The 22,589-nt window shown below is 42.5% G+C and overlaps 1 protein-coding gene across 1 annotated transcript; it reads left to right on the top strand.

Annotated features, from left to right (window-relative positions):
• Window positions 1–372: 372 nt before the first annotated feature.
• On the top strand, window positions 373–17,706 carry NR1D1 (nuclear receptor subfamily 1 group D member 1). The gene is made up of 8 exons (XM_077459827.1): window positions 373–987; window positions 9,851–10,138; window positions 10,915–11,003; window positions 12,503–12,647; window positions 12,912–13,333; window positions 13,727–13,912; window positions 14,434–14,644; window positions 17,110–17,706. The coding sequence occupies exons 1-8, from the start codon at window positions 957–959 to the stop codon at window positions 17,307–17,309; spliced, it is 1,572 nt and encodes a 523-aa protein (XP_077315953.1). The 5' UTR covers window positions 373–956; the 3' UTR covers window positions 17,310–17,706.
• Window positions 17,707–22,589: the final 4,883 nt, after the last annotated feature.

Here is a 22,589-nt window from a genome sequence, read left to right as displayed (position 1 = left end):
TAGCATTTCTGGCACCCATGTGAACGAGCACCACGTCTGAGCTTTGCTTCTTGCTGTCTGAGAGCCAGTCCTGTCAATAACCCTATGAAGAGCTGAATCTCAGAGTGTTACAATGGATCACGTGCACATCTCTATATACAGATCCGAGCGTGTAAAAAAAAAAAAAGTCTAGCCGACTCCCCTGGCCGCAGAGCCCCGAGCGCATGCGCGGTGCGAGGATGCTGAAGAAAGTGTGTCACTGGGGCACGAGGCTCTCCCTGGGGTCACGTGGTCCTTGCTTCAGTGCCGCGTGCCGGGCCCTGGGAGGACGGGGAGCTTGTGCGCAGGCGCAGTGCTGCAGTGAGTGCCTGTCAAGCGGGCTAAAGCAAGCAGGAGGTGTGAGAGAGAGAGCATTGCAGAGCAAGGAGGGTGGAGAGCCAAGACGTGCTTGTACTGAGCTCCTCATTCCCAGGGCACAGGCAAGGCTTAGCTAGGCTGCAGCACTGGACTTGTTTTTCACAGCAGATTGTGCAGCACTGCAATCAGGTGCATGATCAGACATTTTATTTTTTTTCCATATCAGGTGCATTGGAATTCATTTTTAGCTATAAAGGGATTTTTTTTTTTTTTTACAGTCTGTGGATCTTTCGTTTTCTCCAAGAAATTAATTGATATTTTCAGATCAGGGTGTGAGCATTGCAGCTGTCACCTTATTTTGGCAGATTTTGCAGAGATCTGATCCTTCTCACCTCTGCTGAGGACACAGCTTCCAGTATTTATCATAGGAAGCGAACAGGGGCAAAGGACAATTTTTATTTCTATACCAATGCAGCAGCTGCTGGCAACATTTTCTACAAATTGTCCATGTAAAAGGAATTACTACAGTGGATCTCTACACCCAGGGGGTATATAAAGGACAGCAAGGACTGCAGTGTCACATTCCAAGTCTGCTGGTGAATGATCTGAGGACTTCAGCCATGACAAGTATGGACTGCAGTAATAACACAGGTAAGATGTTATTATTAGGAAGGGTGGGGGGCATTTGGGATCATTTCATGTTTTAGAAAGATATAACATTTCCAATGCTTGATAGCAGCTGAATTTATAGACTGGAAACACAAGCTTTGGTTGAGTTTCAGATCTTTATTTTAAATATTTCATTTAGAAATGATCAGATAAAGGAAGTATGTTTCCTGAAAATTGTATTTGAATTAGATTAACCTGAATTTTAATCCTATTTGGCTTCTATTTTATTTCTGGTGTTTGTACTTTTAGGAAGTTACATTAATTTATTAAAACACATATTTTTTTTTTAATTTTATTTATAACTTAAAAAAATATATATATATATGTGTGTGTGTGTGTGTGTGTGTTCCATTTTTTTTTTTCTTAATAAAAACACAATATTTTATGTATTTGGAACGCTTTCAATTTATTCATTCATTTTATTTCTGAATTTTTGTTAATGAAATGGAGCAACTAAAAAAATGTGTGTGTGTGTGTGTGTGTGTGTGTGTGTGTGTGTATGTATATATATATATATATATATATATATATATATATATATATATATATATATATATATATATATATATATAATATTTTTACACATTTATTTCCCTCACATGCTCCAATGACTTAACAAAAAAATGATTATATATATATATATATATATATATATATATAATAAAATTTGTGTATATGTATGTGTCTCTATCTCCAAGAATACCCCTGGGCACATTCCACTTGAACAGACGTACGTCTGTTATTGCGTGTCCGATGTCTCATGGGGTGCAGCCAAGGCTTCTGTTTCACTGATCTGTGTTTATATGTAGTTAGATTTATTTTTTAAATCCTGTTTTATATTGCCTTTTTCTTTTTTCCTAATGTGTGGCCAGCTTTGCTTAGATTGGACATATGTTTATTTATAAAATAAATATTTTATATCCTGATTCCTGTGCTCACAGTACAGGTTTGTTGGAAAAAGCAGTCTCCTGTGTGAAATGGTGTTTTCATCCCCCGTTGTAAACACATTTCAGGTTACTAGTTAAAAGTTTAACGTTTCAATGGGAGGGAGATCCTGGCCTGCAGAGCTTGCAGTCACATGGAATGGGGAAAGTAGGTCACCCAGGCTGTGTGTGAGCTAGATCCTCCCAGTGGCTTCACGTGTTCTCCCGCCCTAGCCATGTGCACAGTGTTTTCATTCCTGCTTCCCCCAGGCTGAGCCGTCATTGGATGATTCAAGCCATGCTCATCCACCCCTCTGATGATGTAACTGGTTCCCAAGACACTCCTTCATCTGGGTCTGTTTGCTGGAGTGTTAACAAGTTTTATTGACCTCTTACTTTTAGTCATGACCTTTTTAAACTGAAAGATTTCAGGTTGTATATGGATGTGTAACGCTCGACCTGATATAGACGTAGAACTTGATCACTTCCAAGGAACATATAGTATATCTCCCATATACCGAGGAGCTCAACTCCATTCATCAACTGTCATTTTATAACTTTACAGAGGTTTTAGAGACCCAACAATGGCTTTCAATGTGGGGGGCAAGGTTGCAGCGGAATAGACTTCCCTTGGGAATCTAGCACAAAGCAAAAACACCTTTTTAGGAGAAGGCTCAGATGGAAGCAGTCAATCCCTAACTATTATCCGCTGCATAATAGTCTGGGAAGCTAAACATATTTGGCTTCACTGTGAGTGAATTAATTGACCTGGTAGAACATTAATATGTTTTTATATATACATTTTTAGAATTTCCCTAATTTTGTATAGGCAATTTTAACCATTGTCTCTAGCTTAAGCATCAGCATAATAACAAGAATTTGGCCTCCAGGACCATCACATGAAATGTGCAGTCCCGGAGGATTCCTGGAAAGGGACATATCAAGTAATAAGTTGTTTTTGCAAGTGATCCTCCAGGATGAGAAGTTTCATGTTACTGTCCTGGAGGATTGGTTGAATGAGGGTTATTGGGTACTAACTCGTGTAATTTCCAAGTGATCCTCCAGGATGAGAAGTTTAATGTTACTGTCTTGGAGGATTGCTGTCCGGGGGGGGGGGGGGGGGGGTTGCTTGAAAAGGATTTATCAAGGAATAACTCATGTACTTCCAAGTGATTCTTCAGGACGAGAAGTTTCATTCTACTGTCCTGCAGAATTCCTTGAAAAAAGGGTTATCAGATACTAAATCGTGTATTTCCAAGTGATCCTCCAGGACGAAAAGTTTCATGTCTCTGTCCTGGAGGATACTATGAAAAGGGTTATCCGGTAATAATTGGGGGGGGGGGGGGGGGGGTAATTGTGGACTGGAGTTGAGAAACCTTGTATTATGTAGTTCATTAGTGAATGATTGCTTCCATCATGGTACAGTCACCCAATGTTTTGCCTAGGCTGGGTTCATACTTACTGTAGATGGCACTTTGCAGTACCACTCATTGTGAATGCCACCTCAATGCGTTTTAGTTGCTTTAACAGTAAGTGTAAACCCAACCTCAACAACGTTTTGGGGTAAGAACTACAATTTCTTTGAATGGCACCCCAATGCACTAAGGCAACGCAGCTCCAGTGCTCATGTGTTGCAGCACACCTCAACTCATGGTAACACACTAAGTGGCATTGTGGTTTGCCTTAAATATTGCATGCTGTTATTTTTGTTTTAGGGGTATTGCCAGTCCATTGTTATGAATGGGCTGTCCTGTCCTAACGCGATACATGAAAAATTGCACTGCAGCCTTTGACAGTCTGACCTATTGCTCCCAACGACCTCTATTTTCTTAAGTCCTAGTGTGTGTATTCCAGGGCCTCCTTGAATTTGTAGTTCCCCAGTAGAGGCAGGGCCGCAACATGGTCACCCTCTTTGCTAAAGGTAAAAATGCAAAGCTTTGCTTATCTTCTGTAGTAGCTCTATAATTTTGTATGCTGATAGAGAGCCAAATATCCCCCCCACCACTTATGCAGCGATCAAACGGTTTGTAATACAAACTAACCACATTTTCTGTTACAGATTATAGCCTGCAAATTAAGACAAATCTATGTGATTGCTCTAGGCAAGGCAGACTATTCTCATGTCGGGTTAATAAATAAGGTCAGCAGTTTAAGGAACAGGAGGGCTAAATGTTTCACGTGTTCAGTGTGGATTTTGTGCCAGCAGCCAACACGTTAAGTAAACTCGGGGTGGAGTCGTGTCATGAGCATTCCAGCATTGGCCACAGGAGGAGATGGGAGGTGTGGTTCAGCAGTCCATGTGCAGTGGGAACACGTGGAGTGTATGCGTGAGGCAGGAGGCGATGAGTAACCTGAGGTCAGACAGTGTTCATTACATATGGCTGGACAGGCTTTATATAAGACAGGGATAGAAGAGCTGGGGAAAAGGGATATGGACAAGTCACAGAGAGCACAGCCAGGAGGGTCGAGCAAGGGACAGGTGGCAGGAGAAGGGGGTGCAGCAATTTGAGGGGAAGATCTAAACTGGGGAATTGACTGTCACTGAACTAGAAGAGCGGTTATGAAGAATGACAGCCAACTTGACATGGATATCCCATTGAGAGCATGAAAATATTTAACTTGACAGATAGTAACCAACATTTAAAAATGTCCGTTTTACTGCGTTTACATTTAGAAGCCTTACGCCAGTAAACGAAATGTGGCCAAACCCAAGTGACATTGACATTCATTGATTTTTATTAGTTTTCCTTAAGAGCAATAACCCATTGGAATCGATCAGAATGTGTTCAGACCAATACAAGATGAGTTCTGATTGGCTGCTATTTAATAAAGCATTCTTATTCCTAAGTGCAGTAACTAATATGGTCACGAGTCACAACTTATATTTAGTAACTCATAGCAACACACTTTAATTGTTTAAACAATAAATCTGGTTGCTATTGGTGACCCCACTTTGCATATTATTGCCGTTTGCTTTATTGAAGTAGTAATTGGTGGCAAAACTTGGATAGTGCCGAAGGGTTAGAAGCCCTGCAAGATTTATATTGTCTTGAAGGGAAGGAAAATCATTCAATGGGGTCACTACTTCCTCTCACTTCCAGATGAGTCTACTGGACAATGATTGAAAAGAATCTGCCTAATGAGACATGGCTAACAAAACCCTCCCCTATTCTTAAGTTTAGGCTTTAGATATACTTTTTTTATTTTATTTTTTTATTTTTTTTCCGATAGGTGGGTTTTTTTTTTTATTTGTTTTTTTTCCTTTGGGGCACTTTAGCCCAGGGATATACATGGTGCTTGACTAGAGGTAGCTTCCTTGTGAGAAAACCACGTGCTAGGTTACCATGCCACTAGAGACTAGTGGGGTGTGCTTCCAAAATTAAGTTCAAAAGGAAGCCTGAGAACTGCATGTTGCCAAACCCTTACCATAAAGAACAGTGCATTTTACATGTAATTTGCATCGGGGAATGGTTTGATTCCTTCATCAGCTCCTCCTTGCTGTCCTGGATTCCAATGGGTAAACCTTCTCAACCTCCAGCCAGTCGAGGCTGCCTAAAAACCTTGTCAGATTGGCACGTTGGCTGTTTTTACAGGTACATGTAAGGAACATTCTCAACTAGGGGTCCTCCAGAGTTTTCTAGGGGTTCCTTAAACTGTGGTTGATTGACCTCCCATTTAATGGAGCCCACATAGTTCTGGAGCCAATGACACTTGGCAGAGCCAGCTGCATGACACCACTGCTCTTTTAGCTGTCTGTAAGGGTGGCATTTTGACCAATGCTGTTAGGGGGTCATTCTTTGTACTGGCCACCAATGTTGTGGGGGGGGGGGGGACTGACCTCCAATTATTTGGTTTCAGCAGGGACCTGAAAATATTGTCAAGGGTTCCTCCTGGGGTAAAAAGGTTGAGAATGATTGATGTAAAGCAGGGGTCTCCAAACTTTTTCAGACATTAGGGGGGCCAGACAATGTCTCGGACTTGGTGGTCAATGGGAGTAAAAAAAAAACAAGGAAAAAACAAAACAAAACATGCTCTATAGCAGTGATGGCGAACCTTGGCACTCCAGATGTTTTGGAACTACATTTCCCATGATGCTCAACTGCACTGCAGAGTGCATGAACATCATGGGAAATGTAGTTCCAAAACATCTGGAGTGCCAAGGTTCGCCATCACTGCTCTATAGGAATGTGAATACTGGCCCCCGTCGTTTGGTATTGGAGGAATAGTGGCCCCCGTCGTTTGGTACTGGAGGAATAGTGGGGTGGGGATCAGGCATGAGCAGAGATCAGTTCCTGTCGCTGATTAGCTGCTCACTCATTGACTCCACTGACTGGAGTAGGGCTACTGAGGTGCAGTTACATTAAACAAGGTGTAGTCAAGCATTATATCAGGCAAACATGATGGATACATTTTTTTTTTTTTTTTTTTTTTTTTTAATATATGCATGAATGATATTTCCCATTTAGAGAAATAAGTACTAGTCATATCGGTATTTTCCACCTATTGCAGACAAGCAGAACAGATAGGCTTAGGGTCCACCAAACCTTGCTAAAATAACCTCCTGCAATAGAAAATCAATTTTGGAACTGTGTATTGTGATCTTAAAATAGATGTGCGGTGTGCTGGTTTGGTCATTCTGAGCTACAGCAGTCTAAAGGAAATTGTGAAGTATTTCTGAATAAAAGCCTATTGCTTCTCTTCACTTCAGTTAATCTACTATGTGCACACATTTTAAGAATCACTATGACTAAGCTGGCTATTAGTAGCTCAATGGTTTTGCATTGGCCTGAGATAGTGTTGCTTGAGCGCAACAGCATTTTACTAATGCGTCATTAATACAATTTGCCAAGGGAATGGGGTGTGGCCAAGTGGTTGCAGGAACATGACTGGTTTCCATTCACACAAAATTAAGTTTTTGTCAAAATGGAACATGCTGCATTTAAGTGCAATGTGATGCACAGTATGGAAAGAAATAATTAATTTTGGCATAAAAAAAAAAATGTGCATAACTTTTTTAAAACATGAATGTCGCTGTACGTCAACTCAAGTGCAATTAAGGCAAGCTTAATGCAACAGACAGTGTGAATTCAAATCACGTTGTTGCATTTGGTGTGCATTGCTGCGTTTCAGAAATTCAAGCAATTTTGAACTTAGTTGATATTTTTGCAGCATTTGGAGCTACAGTCATGAACTATGATAATTCTACTTATGTTATTCAGTTCAGCTACTAATGATCATGGCACAAAAGTGACCGATGGCTGCATAGACAAACAATGTAGCCTGCTACAAATTGTAACAAGTTTTTTTTTTGTATCTGCCACAGGTCTCTGCTTATTATAGGCCTCGTGCACAAAGGACATGTTTAAGCCCCTCTGAATGCCAGAACTCCTGGCAGGAAAAAGCAACTTTAAAAAATGCAAATAAAAAGCTTGTGTATTGCATGAGCGTTTAGGAACATCTAGCGCAGCCTTTTTCAACCTTTTAAACATAGATGAACCCTTGAAATACTACTTCTCCGGTCTCGGGGGGGGGGGGGGGGGGGGGACCCCTGCTAAAAATAGGAAATCTACAACTCATAATACAATAGTGTGATGGTGAGTTGGAAGACTGGTCCTTACACTTGTGGTCATTGGGAACAATTACCTCCTTACAGATAGTTAAAAAGATCAGTGGTGTCAGTGGGAACTTAACTGAGAGGCAGAAATGGCCCAATACTGAAGGAACCCCTAGCAACCTTTTGGAGGAACGCTGGTTGAGAATCGCTGATCTAGCAGTTGAGCGTTAATGCAGCCTGTTAATTTATTCTGACCATTGGAGTGCATAAACGCTCAAATGATAGATGCGCCTGAACGTGTCTAGCATTTTATGTGCGTTGAGGCGCGTTTAAGCCTTTTCTGACTTTTTTTTTCTCTGCTCTTCAGCACCTCCCCTGAAAGCTTTTTCTAATACGCCTATAAACCCCTTTGTTTACATGGACAAGTAAGCTTGCATATATGGGCTTTTACAGTCTCAGAGAAAAAAAAAAAAGCGCTCAATGTATATGGCATGATACCAAACAGTTGCATGGACAACATGGCCCTAAGGCTGATGTCAGACAGGCAGTTTGTAGAAATCGTCAGCGGCAGGATCGCTATGTGACTGCCTGCTGCCCCCCCCCCCCCATGGGCTTGCTTTCTTTGTAGCTGAGACAGTGCAATGTCACGCGTGACGCCCCCCCCCCCCCCCCCCCCTCACTGGTAGTTGAGATTTATGCACAGACCAGTAACAGATCGACTGCTCCCTGCATCTGGCTACAGGGGAAGCAATTTGATAGGCAAGCAGCCTCTTTAGCGATCTTTAGGTTGGTATGGGTAACTTTTCTTTGCGAGCTTTCTTGGAGAGGTCAGGGCTATCTGTGGCAGGGTTGGGAGGAAAGAAAGGGAGGTAGGTTGAAACATGGAGAGGTTTACAAAGTCTACATGCACTCAATGGGTTTCATTTATTGAAACTACGGGCATAAAAGGATCTGAATTTCCTGTAGCAACCATTCAATTTGTCTTATTCCAACTAGGCTGGAAAAATAACAGCTGGAACCCGGTTTGTACAGTTAAAACAGCCATCTTTTTCTTGCTGCAGAGTTTAAGTCCTCCTCCATTGTAATTACCCTAAGGAAAAGCTAGGGAGAATGGCGTAATGTCTGCAGTGACATCATCAATATCCTCGCTGATAGTCGTGCCAGTGCCACCCTGTGGGGACATAGCTGTGAAAGGATTATTTATACTTGAAAGGAAAAAAAATTGAGGGTTTAGTGTTGCCAAAATTAGCTATTGGGATTAGTAGGGCTGCTTGTCTCTGCTGTTCCCTAATGTTTACGTACAAGACAGGTTTCCCTATTTTACCTTGGCTCCTCTTGTGATCAGTTTGCTCCAGATAGATGCATATTGTTGGCAAAAATCATTATCAGATGTTTATATAGGTGACTATAAACCAGGTTCTTGTTGCTGATACATGTCCAGAGTTATTGGTATCATGTATGCAATTAAGCTGCTTACAAATATAACCTGTCACCAGAGCAGCTAACCATTAATGGGGAGAATTCCAGGCATGTGGGTGGAAGGGAGTTCCTTCGCTCTCCCTTTTCCTTTCTGCATGTATTACCCAGCATGCTGAGCGGCGCCTGCACTGCAGAGTCCCAGACGCTCCACCTTTTGCGAGACATTAACCTTTCATTAACCAGTGTGCTGAAGGCTTTGAGTAAAATACCAAGGTGTTTTTTTTTTTATTTTATTTTTTTCTTCCTGATCCTATTTTACTTTATATTCTAAAGGCATATTTGAGAACATCGTTTGCAGACACTACGCTGAAAAATTCTTCAGCCGAGTAATGGGACCTGTTTTAACATGGCTTGCGTCGACATGCGTTTTTAGACAAGTTGTGTATAAAAATACTTAAATGCAATGGCAAAATTGCAGATCGGTGCACCTGAATTAGCAGGTTCAACACTTTGCAAAGCAATGCACTGGTGGGGGCCCGTTATTCTAAGTATAATTGATTTTTCTCCCGTCTTTGCCTGCATTAAAGAATTGTAACAAATTTTTGGTTACATGCTACTAGCTTTGCCAAGTGGCATTTGTTCTCTAACTATGCAGGCAACATAAGATTGAAGGTTAGTTGGCTACAACTCATGGAAACCCCTAGCAACCACCCGGAGGCACTCTGGGCTCCACAGAACCCAGTTGCGAATGGTTGGTCTGGAGGATGCAAGGGTGGTATTATGCAATTTGTAGCAATGTCAAGACAGATTCCGGGTTTGCATGTTGCGATACAGGTTCCTTTTAAAAAAATGGATTCTGTGCACATTATGAAAATGCATGCTTCATTTATGTACTCAGAAAGGCTAGTTATGGCTGTTTCCTTACCTTGTTCTATTTGTATCTTTCTAGGGGGCGTCATAAGCTATATTGGTTCCAGTGGTTCATCCCCCAGTCGGACCAGCCCCGTGACTCTGTACAGTGAATGTTCAACAGGGAGCCCTCAGGGTGGCACCACACACTATCCATCATACTTGCCACCCTCTCCAACCAACTCTTACAGTGCCAGTCCCTCCAGCTCAGCAGGAGAGGCCTCTCCACGATCAACCTATGGCCTGGCTTCCTCTCCTGGAGGGCTTCATGTTGCTCTAGATGATGGCAGCAGGGTTTCACCAAGCAAAACTTCCAGCAACATTACAAGTAAGTAAACCATTAATACTTTAAGACTTTAATTCGTCAAATTGAAAAACAGAATAATGTTGTGGATAAACCACAGGTCAAAACAATCAGTTGATTCAAAAATATAGGCAGCTGTATATTGATCTCAAATTTCATGTAAAAAGTCAAACTGACTGCAGCCTTCTGCCTACTGAACTTTCTTATTGGTCTGCGAGGCTGTTCATCACATAAAGGACCAATTGGGAGAATAGGACAGTGGAAGAGGCGGGACTGGGTTTTACTTTTAAAGGAAAAAGTCAGTATTTGCATAAATCTTTAGTTGACTGTATCCCTAAATCTACAAGAATACCTGTCTTTATAAATGGCAAAGCTGCTCCAGTGCTTCTCGCATAACCAAAACCCATTTAATTACATGATCGCTGCTGTAAGGGAGGGTCATCCAGTTGAAGCATCTGCAGAAAGTGCATGGATAAATGCTATTTGGTTACTGGAGCAGCATTTTCTCCTCAAAAGTGTTTCTGCCCTCTTTTGCTATTGCTCTTTCTTCGAGCCTTATCAGGGTATTGGGGCAGTATAAGTGTAGTTGGAAGTGTATCAGTTTATTTCCATATGACCATGCACTCCGTATCTGTACTTTCATGAGCAGAATACTCTTTGTTGATCTGTATGTGATACTTGTTCCCTGAGTAAACCGCATAAACCTCAAAATATCATGATCTATGCCTTATAATGTATGCAACCTAAGCTATTGTCATGATGTTTTGTACTTATGACTATTTGTTTCTTGTTTTATTCAGAGCTGAATGGAATGGTCCTGTTGTGTAAAGTCTGCGGTGATGTAGCCTCTGGATTTCACTATGGTGTACATGCCTGCGAAGGCTGCAAGGTGAGTCTGACTCAAAAAAAGATAAAGGTGCGATTGAATTGATAAACACGTCAGACTGGTATCTTCAACCCCTTGCTTGAAGGGTTGTAGGTACATTTGGTTCCAAAAGTGCAAGAACAGTCCAGAACTACACTGCATCTGCACCACAAACACTATTTAATTTTTAATAATCAAAGCAAACCCACCCTCACCCATCCATGTCTCTGTGCTTTATTTTGTTGAGAAATCACTTTAAAAAAACAACCCTCTAGCATTTCTTACCGTGGCCATCTTGAGTAAGGGCAGATGCAGGCAGGAGGGTGTGCTTAGCTGAGAAAACCCCTCCTGAAGACTTCTGGGATGTATGACCTCATTTGTATAGGCAAGAAACCACGAAGTAACTGAAGAAATGTTAAAAGTTTAAAATAGGTATATCATATCTATATTTACTAATGCTAGCAGCATGAGGATTAAAAATGGTCATTGTTGTTTGGGAGAGTGAAGTTCCACTTTAATTACATAACTCCTAAGCTGTTATGTACACTCATGAGCAGGGAGATAACGCGTCTTCTCAGCTTTTGGTTAGGCATTTGACAAGGATGCAAGTGTTACATTTCAGGGACCTTTCATTGCTAACGCTGAGCTCCAGAGTCATCTCATTAAATTTAGGAATTAATATACCGGTAACATAAAACATTTTTTAAACTAAAGTGACCTTAAATCCCAGTTCTCTTTAAGAAAAATGCTTTTAATCTTTAATAGGTGTTTGGTTACTGGGAAATTGATAGCCGATTAGTGGTATCTAGGAAGGTTCTAGTTTTAGCCGGTAGTGAGAATGATTGCTTTGGATATCTCTTTCCTTTCCAGATTGCAGGTACTAAGGATTACAAACATGTCATTGTTCTTTGTACCATACAGTTTAATGGGCCTATTTCTAATTTTGGATGTAACGAATAAGCTGTATATCTGTGTTTCTCAAACCTTTCCTTAACACAAGAGCTAATTTCTTTTGGATATCCACATATGCCGCCAAACTATATTGTTAACACTTAATCTACGTAAAAATAATTGTGTGACCTCACAAATGACCACTTATCTGCTTCCAGAATTGGTGTAAATGTATTGTGAAGTTTTAGGTTTTTATTTTTTTCAAATATAAACTTTATTAAACTCCAAGCGTGGGGTGGGGTCCCCGCATTACAAACAGTAGTACATAACATGTCAATGTAGCAACAGCATTTCACAAAGAGTATCAAGGGTATATCGTACAAAGTGGTTCATGAGCCGGGAGCATGAATATAAGGGGTAAAATTACCTTTACTATGTATCTGAAGAGACGTACTGCTCCCTATGGAGTGCATAATTGCCGGGAGTCACCGCACCAATTTTCTCGAAAGAATGATGGGTCGAGGGTGGTTTTTGCTTATTTTTATCTTGAAAGTGTTCATCTTTTAATTGGTGTAGGGGAAAAAAAATCAATTGATTATCCATGTGACACCCCCATTTATTCTCTCTTATAGGGATTTTTCCGTCGCAGCATTCAGCAGAACATTCAGTACAAGAAATGTCTGAAGAATGAGACGTGCTCCATTGTGCGCATTAATAGGAACCGCTGTCAGCAGTGCCGCTTCCGCAAGTGTCTCTCAGTGGGCATGTCAAGAGATGGTGAGTTCCTTTTGGCATGGCGATTGATTGTTTCTGTTCGGGTTCATTTTACAAAGTGTCTAAATAAAAAATAAATATGGCTGTCACTGTCATGTATAGAACATTTATTAATGTAGCTTCTTTGAAAACATGAGTCTAGGTGTTGTGGGCAACAAAAAACAGCTGTTTGACACTTTGATAAATGAGGCGCAATATGATGTGGACATCTGAAGTTGGCATGATCTTCCATGGGCTAATGCATTGATTTTCTTTCTCTTTTTCCAGCTGTGCGATTTGGTCGCATCCCAAAGAGGGAGAAGCAGCGAATGTTGGCTGAAATGCACAGTGCAATGAGCCACATCACTGGAGGACATTTTGGTCGAAGGAGCCCTGTCCCTCTTCAGCCCCAGCAGATTCGGCCTTCCTCTCCTCTCCATGTGGCACCAGCCTCCTGTCCTTCACCTCCTTCCATCCCAGAAGTTTACCCCCACTACCCCCAGCAACTCACACCACCTCGATCCCCCAGCCCAGACCACATTGATGATGTCATTGGTCAGGTGACCCAAGCTCATCGACAGATTTTTGTGTATGCCCATGAAAAAATCAGCAGAAACCTTGCATCTTGGGAGCAGCAGCATAACAACCAACCACCTCCATGTTGGGCACAGGACAGTGGAGATTCCAGAGGTGGACGCAGCGTGCATCTGGTAAGAGCAGGGTGATCTCCCTAATATCTGATTTCAGTCACATTTATTTTTGCTACACATGGCGAAAGAAGATCTTTTGCCTAGTCATTTGGTCACAAGATCCCCAAGCCTTCAATGGCATGTCTGGCCATTGTAGTATCCCATATCCATGTCTCAGTACAAATGGATTTATGTTCCCTATTATAACTTAAGGGAGCAGGGTGGGTGTAAAGGGGGGGGGGGGGGTCGCTTTTAACGAATGCTCCACTTTGTCTTTGCTAGACCTGTACATTTTATAATTGGAATATTGTTTTTTGGAAGTACCTCATGTATACTGGCAAATACACAAGTATATTACAGATTGGTTCACAGTGGTCAGGATAATGCTAATGATTTCTTAATGCCTCTTTCCAGGCCTGTCCAATGAACGCTCTGCCCCGTGGGAGTCCTCTCCGCTCTGTACAGGAAGTTTGGGAAGAGTTCTCACTTAGTTTTACCCCAGCTGTACGAGAGGTGGTGGAATTTGCACGTCACATTCCCGGATTCCAGAACTTAACACAACAAGACCAGGTCACCCTGCTGAAAGCTGGTACATTTGAGGTGAGTGATTTGCTTGTGGACATATTGCTCAGTAATTCTGTTTCTCAAATGAAAGTCTCATGCCCCTTGTACATCAGACAATTATACAATGCCAGTATAGGTTATAAGATAATAAGAACTGTCCAAATCCAGCAAGCAGGATTTTGTGTAGTTCATTATTGATTGCACAGACTTGCACAAGCATATTTAGTAAAAGTGTTTAAATAGGCAAACCACAAAAAAATGGGATCTTACAATAACTGCCTCATTTACTTCAATAGAATGCATGTGGCTAATTTGGAGTGGAGGCCAGATGACCCCAGGCAGACATCAGTTGTAGACAAAAGCACATAGATACAAATATGTCGCAGCTTTCCATTACTTTGAAAGAACAGTTATTCATGGGTAACATAAGATTTACGTCATTTGTATAGTTTCAGCCTGACATAAAGAATATCTAGTTATAGTCCCTGCAAGTATTACCCCATAATTACATGCTTCTTGCTTATCTCATGCCCCTCTGTTCTTGTTTCACATTATAGGTCCTTATGGTGCGGTTTGCTACCCTGTTTGATGTGCGGGAGCGTTCTCTGAGGTTCCTTAGTGGAGCAACATACTCTCTGCCAGAACTTCAAGCCATGGGCATGGGAGAGCTTCTCAGCTCAATGTTTGACTTCAGTGAAAAGCTGGCATCTCTCAACCTAAGTCAGGAAGAATTGGGCATCTTCACTGCACTTGTACTGGTATCTGCAGGTCAGTATTTCACTATTTTACTGGATTTTGAGAATCCCTTTTTCCTCTGCATGCTTTAAAGAGGTTTTTGATTTTTGGCTTGGTAAATGATTTTAAAGTGGTTCTAGAGGCAGAAGGTTTTTTTACCTAAAAGCGGTAGTAAACCCAGTTTCAAAAAACACTTAGCATTTCCGGCATGCCGAGAATGTAACTTTCACATTGGTTGTGCTCTCAACCAAACTTTCAAACCATCCAATGGCTGGTTTCATAACTGATCACATGTGCAGCATTATGGCAGTTGAAGCATCATTAGAGGCCAAGATGGCAGCTTCCTTGACTGAAAACAATAGAATGGTTTACTTCCACTTTAATACATTCTCTGTTTTAAAGTAAAAAAAAAACCTTCTGTATGCAGATCTCTCCTCTTTATACTTATCTGAGCCCAACTTCGATCCAGTGATGTTCCCACGAGCAGCAGCTCTCCCCAGCTCCCTCCCTCTTCAATGGACAGAGAGGCAGCAGCGGGAGCCATTGGCTACTGCTGCTGACAAGAACAGCTAGTGAGCAGAGCATGAGGGGGCAAAGCCCAGTTGCGCTCTGTGTGTCAATGGATGCATTGAGTGTGGTTCAAGATTGAGCTTGCGCTAGTGCCCCCATAGCGAGTGCCAGCAAGGGACCCAATAAAAGGAGGATTGGGACTGCTGTTTGCAAAACTATTGCACAGAGCAGGTAAGTATAACATGTTTGTAAACCTATTTGTTTAATATAACAATCAATTTAACTGAGATTCTTAGTGTCACTATCCTAGCTGGAGTGAAGATAGATTATCGGCCTTGATCCTAAAGCAGTCCACTGCTGCCTGATCGATGACTTTTTGGTTGCGTGAACTCTTGATAAAGTTCCCTTTTTGCACTTAGTTGGCTTTTAATACTAGCTAGCATGAATTGAATCTGGTACTGATTTCATTAAACCTCATTGCTGAATCCTGCCTTCTGCCTTTTTTAAATATGCACATGGATTCCACTAGTTTCCTGAAGAACATAGTATTCCAGCTGTAATTACATGATTTGTCCCAATGTTGTACTAACAGTGTATGGAACAGTGTGCAAGAAAGCCATATTTGAATTTCCTTGCCACTTTTAGAAAATAGATGGTTTCAGATTTAAAGGATAAGTTCACCTTTTGCAATTCAGGGTGTAACCTGTTACAATTGCGCCGACCACCGAGTCCCTGTTTTGACAGTGAACAGGGGATCTACTCCCTGCCACTATATGAAGAAAACGCGGCTGTGCGGGGCTCCACCTGTTCGGCCACGTTATCCATTTACAGTGTTCTGTGAATTGGGAAAACTACTTCTCAAAGAACTACCACGCTGCTGTTGAGTGACGTGGTAGTTCATTCTTTCTTCCTGTCAGTATTTGCCTGCCCAAATGAGGTACGACCAGACAGATACACCGATAAGACTCCTCCAGGAGTCCTGCATGATCTGCTGATCGCAGGTGCAATGTTTTACAGCAGGGGTAGTGAATTTATAATTCAAGGAGGCCGAGATCCGAATCACATGTCTGTGCCATGAAAGATTGTATGTGTCTTCTTTCATTTTTTTTGGCGCAAGCCGCACTCTGTCGGTTTTCTTACTGTTTTCTCCACACACTCTGGTAATACTCTGTAAATGTCCCCAACAGTGTTCCCTTTTACATCAGGTGCCCCTACCAAAGTAATTCATTAAATTCGGTGCCCCAATCAGACTACCCCCATAAATCAGTTGCCATGTGTTCTGTTCAGAGTGCCCCTTTACATTAGGTGTCCCCATTACCGTATCCCCTCACATCAGGTGATAACCTCAGATTTCCCCACCAGCATGCCCCTTAACAAAAAATGTGCCCATCAGAGTGAACCTTACCATAAAATAAGGAGCATGCTGATGGGCACACTTTATGTTATGGGGCATTCTGATGGGAACAATAAAATTTGCCCATCGTGCACCTTAACAAATTCTGCACATCAGTGTGCACATTAAATGATGCACCACATACCTTGAGGGCAGGAGTCGGCATATTCAGAAAGCTGCAGGGGGGCAGAAGCTTGCGAGGTATACCTTGTAAGTGAGACCCAGAAACTGCGAGCATGGGGGCGGGGTGCGCACGTGGTGTCACACCCCTGAGTGAGACCAGGAGGCAGGGAGCACATATGCGATGTTGCTGGGAAACCCGCGGTCCCACAAAAACCAATGACTGCTACTGCACTGGTGGCCCCAGCAGGAGCGTTGCATGGCTGCTTTACAGGCTTCAAGTAAAAAAAGTGTATTTATTAAGGTGAATATATCCTTTAATCGGAATGGTCATTTTTCTTCGTGCTAAAATACAAAAAAGGCTAGTGTAGAAAAAAGTTGTATCAATATTTTAAAAGAAAAATGACTGGAAACGAAAAAATGCAGAATATGCTTTAAGGTTTTTTTATTTATTTTTTTATTTCCTTTGTTGCAGATCGCTCCGGAATGGAAAATGCTTCATTAGTAGAGCAGCTGCAAGAGACTTTGATACGCGCCCTCCGTTCCCTCATCCTGAAAAACACTCCCAACGACACTTCCCGGTTTACCAAACTGCTACTGCGACTGCCGGACTTGCGAACCTTAAACAGCATGCACTCCGAAAAACTGCTGTCATTCCGTGTGGACACACACTGACTTCAATAAGCGACTGGCTAAGTACAGGCACTAAACTAAGAATGGTCATGTTGCGATGGCATCACAGACTCTGGCCCTCCCTGCAGAAAACTTGATCACTTAGCAGAGACCTCAAGAGAGATGGGGGTTGCAAAACGCCCATTGTGTCGCAAGTTTACTTTGTGGCGGTGATGTATCTGTGGATTGGCGTGTGCACTATATGGGACTTCTAAAAGCTAGGAAATGGTATAGAGGCGGGATCAGCACTTATGAGAGCAAGACCTGAGGACTAATGTGTATATTTATATACGTATACATCTGTAAATACTTTACTGTCATACAGTGGAAACCATTGTGTAAATATTTGTGTGTATATCAGAGGTTGTGCTAAATATAAAATATTTTATGAAACCATAAATTGTCTTCTCATACTTTTTGTTCAGCATACTAAATGTGTATATGCAACGGTGTGGTGTGGGGTTTTTATTTTTTTCTGTTATCAAGAAGAGACTTTGTGGCCAGGATCCCAGGTGTACAACTCCAATAGCAGGCTGAAAGAAGCTGGGGCTGTCCACGGCTATAAGCCCTGGTTCACACTCCCACGACTTGTCATGCAGCTTGAGAGTTCAAAGTCGCATGACACGCCACGTCCCATTAGCAGCAATGGAACTGTTCTAATAGGAGTGACTTGAACTCTGACTTAGAAAATGATCCATCTTCAATGCGACTTGCATTGACTTCTGTTAAAGAATTCCTATGCAAGCTGCAATGAAGTTGTGCCGGCATGTCGGATTCAAAGTTGCGGCAGTGAGAACAGGTTCAAAGTGTCCTCACATCCAGCTGTTACCTGCTGTTAGGAACAGATGTTCGGCCCTGCATGCAATCTATGCCCAGGAATGGACCGTAAATATTAAAGACGTTGCATCAGCATAGCAGGCAACATTTTAAAAAGATGTCGGCAGCCATTGTATTTATCAAAGCACTGACTTTAGGGTAGGTGCCCAATGGTGGAATGGCTTTTCCACCTGCTGACATCCTATTTAGAAGTGACTGATCCCATGTTTCCTAGATTTCAGTTTACAGGCAAGAAAACAAAAGGACTAAAGAATTTTAGCATCAATCACAAAAAAACATTGGTAATTCTAGTTTGTTAGTGTGGGCCACACATATATACTGTAGAGACTAGTGCAGGAGTCTCCAAACTTTCTAAACAAATGGTCAGTTTACTGTCCTTCAAACCTTGGGGAGCCGGACTGTGGCCAGTGGGAGAAGAAAATCTCCTGGTGTCAGTGGGATTACACAATGCTCCCTTCATGGTTGGTATTAGTGGGAGGAATAGTGCCACATCATTGGTATCGATGGGAGGAATAGTGCCTCACCTTTGGTAGCAGTGGGAGGAATAGTGCCCTATCAGTGGGAGGAATGGTGCCCCATCACTGGTAGCAGTGGGAGGAATGGTGCCCCATCATTGGTACCAGTGGGAGGAATAGTGCCCCATCATTGGTACCAGTGGGAGGACTAGAGACCCACTATTGCTAAGGGGGGGGAGGATGCTCCAAGGGCTGGATAAAAGCCAGTAAAGGGCTGCAGTTTTAAGACCACTGGACTAATATTATATATATATATATATATATATATATATATATATATATATATATATATATATATATATATAAAATATATTGTGTGTATCTATCTATATATATATATATATATATATATATATATATATATATATATATATATATATATATATATATATATAATAAATGTGTATGTGTCATTTTAAATTTTTGTTCCTAAATTAAGTCAGTCTGCAAAAGCTCTGATCGTATTATAAGGGATAGTAATAATAATGACAGTACTAAATGAAGCAAAGTATTAACTACAAAGAAAGGGAAACTAGCTAATGAGTACATAAATTCACACATCAGCACCCCTTGCTGTGTAATCTTCTGCCCGGAAGAGTTTTCTGTTCAATCTGCATTCTTCATATGATTCTGCCAAGATCTCTAACATGTTCCAGCAGATGGCGCTATCCCAATGTGGGCAGCACAGATCATTATATGGCCATAGCCCTTTGATCTCTCAGTGGTGGACAACTCGGCAGCTGGTATCCTCTCCAGTTCCACAGTAATTCCTGAGGGTATTTGGATGCAAATACAACACCCTATAAATCACTGCAGTTTGGAAATTTTTCCTAAGTGATGGGATATTCATTTATGACCCCTCTGCCATGGCTTCTGTGGGTCAATCCTGTTCTACTGGTTTTTAAGATGGCTTACAAAAAATAAATAATAAAAAAAAAAAACTACAAATCAGAATTTTTTTTTTTTTCCCCCCCCAGGCTCGAACACCTCTTTAAGTTCATGGTAAATCACAATCTAACAAGGAAGGTGTACATGCATCCACAACCAAAACACTGCATCAGATCAATCACTACCTTGGTACCACCCTCAACCAAAGAATGAATGAAACCTTTGTAAGCAATGCCTAGTGCTGGGCAGAGGTGTAACTAGAACTTTCAGGGACCCCCTGACCGAGGCCCTTTACTCCCATCCTGGGACCCTTTACGGTCCCACAGTGGATCACCTTCCTGCTGTGTTGGGGTTTCCTCAGGGTGGTGGAGAATCGGAGTCCAGTTGCAAGTGCGACCAGGGTTAGTATTTTTTTTTTTACCATTAATTTTTATTGGGGGGGGGGGGGGGCTTTAGGGAAATATCAGGAGTCTACACAGATCCCCCTAGGGATCACGGCACACCAAGGATTTGTGGCTGCATGAATACTGTAGGTATTAGGCCTCATGCGTGAGAGCGCAGCATTTTGATGTGGGTGGAGGTCATAGGCATACCATCCAGCCCCACTGTCAGCAACCTGTTAAACTCAATGGGAGAGAAGTTTTACTAATATTTAGGGCAGTATGCGCCCAGGGATAAATGTCCAAAATGCAGACTTCTTGCTTTCTGGGCATTCAACCCTGGGCATATACTGCCTTAAAGGTTACTACTACTTGGTGCACCATTCAGCCACAGCAGCTTTCAGCCTTTCTTGGAGCTTTATAGGGTGGCTGGATGGTGTACCTGTGCCTTCTGCAAGCAGCAAAAAACTAAAGTTTATGCATTGGGGCTAAACACCCAGTCTACAGAATGCCTTTACATTTCACTTTTAGTAACATGTTACATGTTACACCCATATTAAAGTGAAAATAAACTCTCCTATCGTTTCCAGCCAAGGAAGCTGCCATCTTGGCCTCCATTTAATCTTTAACTGCCATGATGCTGAACAGGGCTGGTGCAAGGATTTTTGAAAAATCATTTGACTGCGCCCCCCCCCCCTGGCTACACCCCTGACCCCACCCCCTTTGCCCTGCCCATGTATACCCCACCTTTTTAATGAAGTGCCCATCAATGAATGTTTGCTTTCTTCCATTCATTCAGGAGTCCTCCAACCGCCTCTGTGCCTCTGACACTATGTGCGAACAGAGTGGCTGCCTGCTGATGCTGAGACTTAGTTGCTTGCTGCAGAGAGAAGAGAGTAGGAACACCAGTGGCCGGGCGCCCTAGACGGCTGCCTAGTTTGCCTAGTGGTAGCACCGGCCCTGATGCTACACATGTGATCAGTTATGACTCCAGCCAATGGATAGTTTGATTGAGAGCACAACCAATGTGAGGTTCCGGGAATGTAATTCCCGAGAGCTGAAGCTGGTATAGCTACAAAGGGTGAGCCAACTCAATATTAAACCCTACAGACTAAAGCCTTGTACACATGGTACAATTGTTGGCAGACTGCTGTACTAAAAGTATGCTCCTTTTGACAATTGTCCAATTTATCGCTAACAAATGTTGGATGACAGGCTAGTACATTTTTGGCTAACAACAGTTTGACGTCAGATTTTCGTATCATGTGTGCACAAATCCATCACACAAAAGTAGAAATTAGCAGAGGGGGTCCAAAGGGTGGCGCTCAAGAGCTTAAATTCCTCGTAGTACATCACTACTTTCGTGTTCGACAATTATGTACCGTTAGTATACAAGACAAGATCCTGGCACACTCCCTTTTGACAATAATCAGACGCTCAGTTGGCCAACCATCATACCGTGTATACGAGGCTTAAGACACTGGGATGCCATTGAAGTTCATGCGTGTGTAAAGCATGTGTCCCAATACTTTTGGTAATAGTGTATATGCACAAATGTTCTACCTCTCATTTCTTTTTTTTTTTTTAAGCTGAATGGGTTGTTTTACAAGTGTAGCACTGACCTCAGAAGGAGCTGATGGTTTTTATTGGGCTCACCTGCTCGCCTCTCTGTCTCAGGGGTCCCGTTGGAAAGTAGCCCAAAGAATGTCAGGTCAGACACTCAGTCCCCCCTTCCAAGACCTAACCGGGACAAACACAAAGTCTCCCAATAGAGGGTCAGAGGATTAAGGGGAGTCCAGGCACCTGGAAATTGCGGGCCAGAGTCATTGTTCTGATCCAGAGGACAAATAGCTCCACAGACTGGATCCAGCAATCACTGGACAGGCCTCTCTCACTGACCCAGCAGCCGGCGGGATGCTCAAAGCCTGTGCCACAGACTTGCCAATTGAACTGAAACTTTTTGAGAGATTTAAAGAACTGTCATACAGTACCAGTTTCCCTTCAGCCGACGCGGCAATACTGTATGGGTGTTGAACCGGTTTGCGTCCTCCAACTGGGTCTCCAGGCTCCTCCAGAGACACCAGCCTTGTTGCTCGGTCCTCTCCTAGAAAAGTCCTCCCCTGGATCCTCCAGTCGCTTGGCTTCTCCCCGCAGGTGAGACAGCACAGGACCACCCCTGGATCAGTAGGTCTCAAGACTTTTGGGCCTACTCTCTCAGTTTCAAAGCCTCGGGCCAGCCGGCCCCAAGGCACAGGCTCATGCGACACACACCCCAGGCCAGAAGGGCCATGAGGTCGGGATAGCAAACCCCAGAAAAAAGACCACACAAAATGGCGTTGGTACCTTAAATACCCCCACCCAGAATGCACAGTGGGTGAACCAATCCCAATAGGCTATTTCCAAGCAAAGGTGGTATTCAATGCATCCAGCCTGTTGCATTTCTACACTTACCGGTGGTGACAGGGACACCTACAGCCAAGTGGAAATTAGCGCAACCCAGCTGAACTGGTACAGAAACCAGAACTTTTGGAATAATTAGCCTGAGCCAAACTGCAGCTCAGACAACTTAAATTATAAAAAAAACAATAGCGTTTGCTCACTAGGAGCAGGGAGCTACACAAGCTAAGGCACATGTGTCAAACACAGACGAGGCCATTTAATGT

Source organism: Lithobates pipiens, unplaced genomic scaffold (assembly GCF_037356315.1).
Source record: "Lithobates pipiens isolate NorthernLeopardFrog02 unplaced genomic scaffold, aLitPip1_a1.2 Scaffold_28, whole genome shotgun sequence".
In the NCBI taxonomy this organism is placed as follows: Eukaryota; Metazoa; Chordata; class Amphibia; order Anura; family Ranidae; genus Lithobates; species Lithobates pipiens.
The sequence above is the reverse complement of the archived record's forward strand: the minus strand, read 5'-3'. Positions and strand labels throughout refer to the sequence as shown.